A 9,420-nucleotide genomic window follows, 5' to 3' on the forward strand; every position below is an offset into this window, starting at 1 on the left:
TAGGCAAATTACTTAAACATATAATTTATTATTTCATAAAATTTATATATTTATTTAAACCATACAATAATATATATGTATATTTAGTTTTTATATTTCGTTAATTGAAAGCGAGTTTTTACTTAATAATTACAAAACCCGCAAAACGAACAGATACAAAATTGTTAAACAATTTTAGTAAGCAATAGTTTACATTTAGTTCAAACAAAGACCACGACAGGGAGAAATAATAATATAAATTTATAATAATATAAAAAAATCAAAAGCATTCAAAAAAAAAAGTAAATTTCTAAAATACCACAAAATTAAATAGGTTAATTTATTATTAATAAATATTTTAGCATAATAAACTAAAAAAAAAATAAAGAAAAAAAATGGATTTATTTACACAAGAGTACAATGTGAACTGAAAACATTTAAAAGGAATTATAGGAATTAATTATCAACTAAACCGCAGTACTTTTAATATACACGCACACACACACATACAAAAGGATTCTAAGTTTTATTCTACATTTACTGCAAAATTTGCCCAACTCCCGCTTAAGATGTATCCCAGTTTAAAGATGTTATTGTATATTCGGCCTCGGTTACATGCACCAAAGCACTAGTCGTTGTTAGAGCCGAGGTGGATTCACGGGACATGGAACAAAAATAAAATGTTACACAAACAATGCCAATTAACATTGTTAGTGTTAGAATACAACGGGCAAATTTACGTGCGAATGCGATGAGACCAACCAAATAACCGCCTCCTAAAACGCCACCCTCTTTCTTGCAATGCATATTGAAATTGTACTGATTGTCCATGAATATGCCGGCGCCATCATCATCCATTACACGTGTGGCACTGTAACCATCTGGACATTGACACTGTTTGATCAGTTTGTGCATGTTGGCAGCTTTAATGTTGCGACATTTAGTTGTGGCAGCTGCAGCGGCATTAAGAAGACGTTGTTTGGTCAAATTGCATTTCGTAAGTAAATATTATAGATCTGCTTTGCCTTTGGCACAGGAGCCAAAGTCAACATTGTTTGAGGCTGCCTCATCCTTGCTGAAGCAACCGTCTTCGTTGCATAATTGCAGTTTAAGCAGATAAAAAACAGCCACCGATAGTATGATTACAATGATTAGAGTGACACGTTGTAAAATTTCTGTGTTTCGTAGTTGTTTTTCTAAACGTTGTGTTTCTTCAGACAGCTGTAAGGAAAATGAAGGATAATAAGGAAAAGATTAACATTTTTGTAAAAACTGCAAACTGTAACACATTTTACATAAATGAAGCAATTGTTTAACTTATTAGATCACAAGTTCGCGTTTAAATTTTAGTTTTTTAAATGAAATTTGCTGAAATTATTATCTGTTGCTTTTTGAACTTTTCTTAGATCAATCGAAATAATTACTTTCAAAATCTTTCATCGATCTTTTCTAACTTAATAAATATGATAGATATATTCTAATTCAAGATCACTAACCTGAGTTGAACTTTTAACTTTTTTATCACCCGAACTGGCATTATAACCATTGCTAACCATTGTCGTATTGGGCATCATTTCGTTATCGCTGTAGATACAACATAATCTATGTTGTTCAATATTGGTCGTATTATTATCCAATTTCTTCCAAAAATCAACATTTTGATTTGATTGCACATCGACTGCTGGTAAACACATGATTAAAAACTTATCTTTAGCGCTTTCGGAAAGATTGTGTTCAGGTTTTAGTAAAATATTAACTTGTATAGTTTCGCCTGGATTTAAAATGCCCAGACGGGGTCGTACACGAAATTTTTCCGGTGATGTTGTTTGTATCTAAAAAAAAAAATTAAATTAAATAATTTTATTTGTAAAGAACTTATTTTGCTTACCTTGTACGTTACTGGGTAAAGACTTGTGCTGGTCAGTTCCAGTATACTTTCTTTAGCTTCACCGCGTGAAAATTTCAAAAAATCTTGTGGAGAAACTCGCATCATATCGTCTGTTGGGTTTTTTGGAAATTGTTAAGAAAAATATGAAAAAGAATTTTAATAAAAATATTAACAATTTTGAAAATTGTGAAATAAAAAAAAAATAATGACATTTGAAGTTGGGGTAACAAGATTTGTAAAATTAGAACAAGCGCAGATAAAAAAGTTAAAAACTGTTTTGTTTTAGTGCTGTTCTATTTCAATTCAGTTCTAGTTCAGTCCTAGTTCAATTCTAGTTAATTTCTAGTTTGTTTCTAGTTAAGTTCTAGTTTAGTTCTAGTTCAGTTCTAGTTCAGTTCTAGTTCAGTTCTAGTTCAGTTCTAGTTCAGTTCTAGTTCAGTTCTAGTTCAGTTCTAGTTCAGTTCTAGTTCAGTTCTAGTTCAGTTCTAGTTCAGTTCTAGTTCAGTTCTAGTTCAGTTCTAGTTCAGTTCTAGTTCAGTTCTAGTTCAGTTCTAGTTCAGTTCTAGTTCAGTTCAAGTTCAGTTCTAGTTCAGTTCTAGTTCAGTTCAAGTTCAGTTCTAGTTCAGTTCTAGTTCAGTTCAAGTTCAGTTCTAGTTCAGTTCTGTTCTAGTTCTATTTTAGTTATAGTTAAGTTCTAGTTAAGTTCTAGTTAAGTTCTAGTTCAGTTCTAGTTCAGTTCTAGTTCAGTTCTAGTTTAGTTCCAGTTCAGTTCTAGTTCAGTTCTAGTTCAGTTCTAGTTCTCTTCAAGTTCAGTTCTAGTTAAGTTCTAGTTCAGTTTTAGTTCAGTTCTAGTTCAGTTCTAGTTTAGTTCTAGTTCAGTTCTAGTTCAGTTCTAGTTCAGTTCTAGTTAAGTTTTGTTCAGTTCTAGTTCAGTTCTAGTTCAGTTCTAGTTCAATATTAGTTCAGTTCTATTTCAGTTCTAGTTTAGTTTTAGTTCAGTTCTAGTTCAGTTTTAGTACAGTTCTAGTTCAGTTCTAGTTCAGTTCTAGTTCAGTTCTAGTTCAGTTCTAGTTCAGTTCTATTTCAGTTCTATTTCAGTTCTGGTTCAGTTCTAGTTCTAGTTCAGTTCTTGTTCAGTTCTAGTTCAGTTCTAGTTCAGTTCTAGTTCAGTTCTAGTTCAGTTTTAGTTCAGTTCTAGTTCAGTTCTAGTACAGTTCTAGTTCAGTTCTAGTTCAGTTCTAGTTCAGTTCTAGTTCAGTTCTAGTTCAGTTCTAGTTCAGTTCTAGTTCAGTTCTAGTTCAGTTCTAGTTCAGTTCTAGTTCAGTTCAAGTTCAGTTCTAGTTCAGTTCTAGTTCAGTTCTAGTTCAGTTCTAGTTCAGTTCTAGTTCAGTTCTAGTTCAGTTCTAGTTCAGTTCTAGTTAAGTTCTGGTGCAGATCTACTCAGTTCTAGTTCTGTTTTAGTTCAGTTCTAGTTCTACTTCAGTCCCAGTTCACTACTAATTCATTTCCTGCTTTACTCAGTTTTAAATCAGTTTTATTACTTGTAATAGTACTTGGTATTAGTAGAGTTCCAAAATGCTGGGGAAATTAAACTTCCCTAAGGTTTACTTAAATATAACTTTTTGTTATTTTTTTTTTCAAATATTTTACAAAACTTACGATCTTGTGGTGTAAAATGATCTGGTATATCGTGCATCTGTGTTTGTTTTTCTGCAGCAGGCGTCTGTTGTAGACTGCTTTTGGCAAAATGGACCTAAAAATGAGATATTTTTTTTTTATATATTTACTAAACATTTAAAATTATTTACTAAAACTCTTTCGAAATCCTTTCACCACGAATAGCAGTTATAAACTAAATAATCTGGAAAATTATAATTACATTTGTATACATTATAATCCAAATTTTATAAAGACTTTGAATGATATTTTTAAACTCTTCAAAGGCATCTTCAGTGCAATAAGAGGCACTTAAAGCAAAAAATAAAATATAGTTATTTAAGACTTGTAATACATGTTAGCTGCAGAGAGGATAATGATTTGTAGTACAAGGTTTTTATTTTGTTCATACATTAGAATGAACCCCATAGAAACTGGTCATTAAATGCTTCATGCAATTATATTCGTTCTTTAAGCAAATAATCAATCAATATTAAATTGGATTTATGTCATTGTCTGCTGCTAACTGAATGAATGAGACAATTTCTTGATGACCTCCTAAAACACATTAACATTGTTAGGGAAATTTGTATGTAAATATACAACCACCAAGAAACCACAACGCAAACTGACACGACTGAATGTTTTTGGTTTGCCTAAAAGTCTGTCTAACAAACCCGACAAATAGACCATCAGTCTACTTACCCTGTATTTAATGATTGTGTCTTTTTATCCAGTGGGTTTGTTTTTTGTTTTGAAATATTTTTGAATTTATAAAAACATTTTTATATATATTTTTTTAAGATTTGTACACTTTTTTGTCTTTGGTCTTTTCTGAGAATTATAAAATTTACTAAAGTATAAAAAAAATTTTCCAATCCCTCGAATATGCTGTTCTCATATGTTGCAAAAAGAAAATTTTGACATTTTTTGACATTTTCTTTTGTGTTGCAAAGTGGCTGAGCTTTTATATTACATTGAGCTTTTGATTAGAGTTGCCAGGAGACTCGTAATTTCATTAATATTTCTTAATAATTTAAAATGAATTTTATAACAGTAATATTATATAGTAGGGTTCTATAAATCGACTTTCGAATAATCGAACAACCGACTTTTTGTCGAAGAAAAGTTGAAAAGTCAAAGTCGACTATTTTGTTCCAAAAAAGTCGAAAAGTCGAAGTCGACTATTTTGTTCCAAAAAAGTCGATAATTCGACTATCGTCTGTGAAAAAGGTAGAAAAGTGGACTTTGTTATTAAAAGTCGATAAGTCGGAAAAAGTCGGAAAAAGTCAAAAACTCGAAAATTGTAGAAACATGTCAAAAATAGTCGAAAATTTTAAAAAAGTGGAAAAAAGTTGAAAACTCTAAAATAGTCAAAAAGTCGAAAAGTCGACTATTTATACTTATAGTCGAAAAGTCGACTTTTAATTAAATGAAAAAGTCGAAAAAGGTCGATAAGTCGAAAAATGTCTAAAAGTCGGAAAACGTCGGAAAAAGTCAAAAACTCGAAAATTGTAGAAACATGTCAAAAATAGTCGAAAATTTAAAAAAAAAAGTGGAAAAAAAGTTGAAAACTCTAAAATAGTCAAAAAGTCGAAAAGTCGACTATTTATACTTATAGTCGAAAAGTCTAAAAGTCGACTTTAAATTAAATGAAAAAAGTCGAAAAATCGAATTTTCATAAAATACAAAATGTCGAAAAGTCGACCTTTAACTAAATGAAAAAAGTCGAAAAGTCGACTTTTCGTTTCAACTATAGAATCCTATTATATGGTTATGAATAAGACATAATAAATCCACCGAAGAAATTACAATATCTTTTTTATTCAACAGATCAAAATAAAATGTGTATAGAAATATCATTTGAAAGTATTTATTTATGATTTTTATTAAATGTTCATTTTTAATTTTAATAGTTTCAAAAAAATCAAAAACTTTTCAAAGCCTTAATTTCTTGCTATCTATCAATTTTTATTTAATATTTTTTTGTTATTTTCAATTGCAAAATATTTATTAATTCCTTTAGTCATCAATTACTTTTAAATACATCAAAATTTTACTATTTGATTAGAAAGCATTTTACTATGTTCAAAGTTTAAGTTGATTAGTCAGAAAATTAGTTAATCAATAACAGTTAATGAGAACTTAGGTGATTTCCTATGGTAAGATCTAATTCATTATAGAAATTCTTAAAATGACTGATGAAATAAACAGTTATTTAAAAAAAATAAAATTAGTTTATTACATTACATTTACGTTTTCTAGTCAAGTCTAAATAGTGATAAGAGGAAATTTTAATAAGAAGTTATTAACAACTTATTCTATGTGTCCATGTAAAGCTTGTGAGCACGCTAAATATCATTTTTTGCCAATAATAAGTAAAAATATAAGTTTGAAAGACAAATTCAAAAATAATCCACATTTTTAACATACTGACTATTGTAAGGCATCTTAAGGTCGGACATGCCTTACTATATATTAGGGTTCTATAGTTGAAACGAAAAGTCGACTTTTTCACTTTTTGTATTTTATAAAAGTCATTTCATTAAAAGTCAACTTTTAAACTTTTTTGAATTCTCGACTTTTTTCGACTACTTTGTCGATTTTTTCGACTTCTTCAGCTTTTCGACTTTTTTCGACTATTTTTTTGACTTTTTTCCACTTTTTTTCAAAGTTTCGACTATTTTTGAGTTTTTTCTACTATATTCGAGTTTTTGACTTTTTCCGACTTTTTACGACTTTTCGACTTTTTTCGATCTTTTATTTGCAACTCGACCTTTTTGGAACAAAATAGTCGATTTCGACTTTTTTTCGACAAAAAGTCGATTGTTCGATTATTCGTTTTTATATGTAATAATATAATTTTCTCTCAGTGTATAGTTTATATTTGTTAATATCTTATATGGGTTAAGAATAAAAAGTCGACTTTTAAACATTTTTTGACTTCTCGACTTTTTTCGACTTCTTTGTCGATTTTTTCGACTTCTTCAGCTTTTCGACTATTTTTTTGACTTTTTTCTACTTTTTTCAAATTTTCAACTATTTTTGAGTTTTTCCTACTATATTCGAGTTTTTGACTTTTTCCGACTTTTCGACTTTTTTCGATCTTTTATTTGCAAAGTCGACTTTTTTCACAGAAAATATTCGAGTTACCGACCTTTTTGGAACAAAATAGTCGATTTCGACTTTTTTCGACAAAAAGTCGATTGTTCGATTATTCGTTTTTATATGTATTAATATAATTTTCTCTCAGTGTATAGTTTATATTTGTTAATATCTTATATGGGTTAAGAATAAAAAGCTGTGTCTATTAATTAAAGCTTTTAAGTATGCTTTTAATATATTTACGAATGAGTGATACAAAGAGGAAATAATAAACACACATGTATATAAAATTGTTTGTATATTTATCGACATTTATGTATGTAAATATGTTTATTATATTTAATAAATATATGTTAAGAATTATTATGATCACATACCCGTGGCATCTTTAGGACGTGTAAAGAATTTTAAAGTCTGCCGAACTTATAAAACTTCCGTATCTGAGAGTAATTTTGAATAATCTTATAATAACGTTTTACAACACTGTTGTAGTCAAATGCTTAAGAATACAACAAAAACAAAAAATCCGAAATCACTTTGAACTTGACACTTTCTAAATAATTTAAGCAGTGGCGGTGACCTGCTTAAAGATGTAACGAATCTTTTTTTGTATTATTTTTGATAACGTATTTCTTTTGTTTTTAATAAAAATTTATTATTTTATTAAGTTTTTTTTTCTAAACACTTTAAAGGCAAATAATTTGAATTTTTTTAATGAAACTTATTTATAAATATACAAAAATATTTTTGATTATTTATTATTTCTGTTTTATTTTTATTCTCTATTTTTTGTGTTAAACTTAAAGATGACGCTGTGACCAACAAAAATAAACTAAAACACACACAATATTTTTTGTTTTATTATTCTGTAGAATTTCTAAAATGTATGGAATGAATAGCTTTTTAGACAAGAGCAGCAAAATTTATAAAAACAAACCAGTCAAACATTGAATGAATGTTGTATTGGACTTGGTGTGTTGGCTGTATGGGTTCGCTATTGTTGTTGTTGTTTGTATTTGTTTCAATATTTCTGCTGGCTACTTATTTACTACCGACTGAGTAAATGTCTGCCGTACTGAATGAACAGCTAAATGAACTAAAATCTTATGTCCGATTGACTGTTTGTCTGCTTGACTGTTTATATTCATAGTTTGTAAGAGGTGTCAGTTGGAACATTAAACCATCCCCCCTTTCCCAATACAAACATATTAAACAAAACCCAATTCTTCAGTATATGTACAAAACTACAGCTGTTTTGCTATTATTTACATTTCTATGTTTTATTTTTATATCTATTTAAAAGCGCCAATTACAAATACGTCGAAAACAATAATATCAACAACAATAACAACTAGTAAAATAAATAAAAACAAATTAATAATGTATTATAAAAAAAATCAAATGTAGTACAGACTAATAACAAAAGAAATGTTTATCAGACATTAAAGAGTAACAGAACGTTTAAAAGATAAAAAAATAAAAAAGAACAGAGAAACAAAAACAGATCTTGTTCTAATTGAAGAGAGTAAATGTTCATTCATTTATTAATTTGTAAACAAACTCAACGTATATTTTGTTTGTTTTTCAATTGTATCCATAATAATAACAACAACAGTGACTGTAAAACTCTCAATTAAACCGGAAAATAAAAACAAATATGATGATAGTCATGCAGTCATATTAGGGTGGTACACTTTATTTTGTTGATAAAAGATTTCCTAAGACACACTTCCATAGGAGTGTTTTTGTCATTCGATTTTGACAGAAAAATATCTTTTTAAAACACATTTCTGTGGAAATATGCATTTATGTGTTCCCATGGGAAAATGTCGCTTAGCAAAAAGCACGAACAATAGACTTTTTGTTGGAAAAAGGGCGAAAAAAGTCGAATTTATATTAGGGTTCTATAAATCGACTTTCTATAATCGAACAATCGACTTTTTGTCGAAAAAAGTCGAAAAGTCGAAAAGTCGAAGTCGACTATTTTGTTCCAAAAAAGTCGATAACTCGACTATCGTCTATGAAAAAAGTCGAAAAGTAGGAAAAAGTCGAAAAGTCGGAAAAAGTCGAAAAATTCGGAAAAAGTCGAAAATAGTTGGAAAAAGTCGAAATAGTCGAAAAAAGTCGAAAAAAATATAAATAAAATTTTTGTTATTAATAATAATAATAATAATATAATGTTAAATGGCAACATTATAAATTTACGCTTCTGGCATCTTTATAAATTTTTAACTCTGGTCGAAAAAAGTTGAAAATAGTCGGAAAAAGTCGAAAAGTCGGTAAAAGTCGAAAAAAGTCGGAAAAAGTCGAAAAGTCTGAAAAAGTCGAAAAAGTTGGAAAGTCTGAAAAAGTCGAAAAAGTTGGAAAGTCGACTATTTATAAAATATTAAAAGTCGAAAAATCGACTTTTAACTAAATGCAAAAACTCGAAAAGTCGACTTTTCGTTTTAACTATAGAACCCTAATTTATATTGTTAAAAAAGACGGTAAGTTTGTTTCATGATAGAAATATTCTTTATTGAGACAATTTTTTTTAATAGACTTTCCAAGACATATTTTTGTCGAAAAGTTATCTCCATTAAAAATCTCATACCAATTGGAAAAATTGAAAACGTCGAATAGAATAAAATAATCGATATTTAAAAATTATTAAATTCTGTCGAAACTTGTTTGAACTTTAGAAGTTCAAACAATATTGTCTTAACAAATTCGGACAATTTTAAAAAAGTCGAATAGTCGACCTTTTTTTTTGCAACTATATAATCGTAGCACTAAGTCGTAAATAAAATATT

General features: G+C 28.6%; 2 protein-coding genes across 2 annotated transcripts in view; both read right to left on the bottom strand.

Annotated features, from left to right (window-relative positions):
- Positions 1-362: 362 nt before the first annotated feature.
- On the bottom strand, positions 363-894 carry LOC111684824. Its single transcript, XM_023447032.2, has one exon. The coding sequence runs from the start codon at positions 892-894 to the stop codon at positions 544-546; it is 351 nt and encodes a 116-aa protein (XP_023302800.2). The 3' UTR covers positions 363-543.
- A 93-nt stretch (positions 895-987) lies between these two features.
- LOC111684823 (motile sperm domain-containing protein 2-like) overlaps positions 988-9,420 on the bottom strand; it is a 14,123-nt gene continuing 5,690 nt past the window's right edge. The window contains exons 4-7 of the mRNA XM_023447031.2: positions 3,527-3,620; positions 1,868-1,977; positions 1,476-1,811; positions 988-1,200 (exon numbers count right to left, since the gene is read on the bottom strand). Of these exons, the coding sequence (XP_023302799.2) occupies positions 988-1,200; positions 1,476-1,811; positions 1,868-1,977; positions 3,527-3,620 (753 nt within the window). The remainder of the gene's footprint in view (positions 1,201-1,475; positions 1,812-1,867; positions 1,978-3,526; positions 3,621-9,420) is intronic.

The sequence above is a fragment of the Lucilia cuprina genome, chromosome 5 (assembly GCF_022045245.1).
Source record: "Lucilia cuprina isolate Lc7/37 chromosome 5, ASM2204524v1, whole genome shotgun sequence".
In the NCBI taxonomy this organism is placed as follows: Eukaryota; Metazoa; Arthropoda; class Insecta; order Diptera; family Calliphoridae; genus Lucilia; species Lucilia cuprina.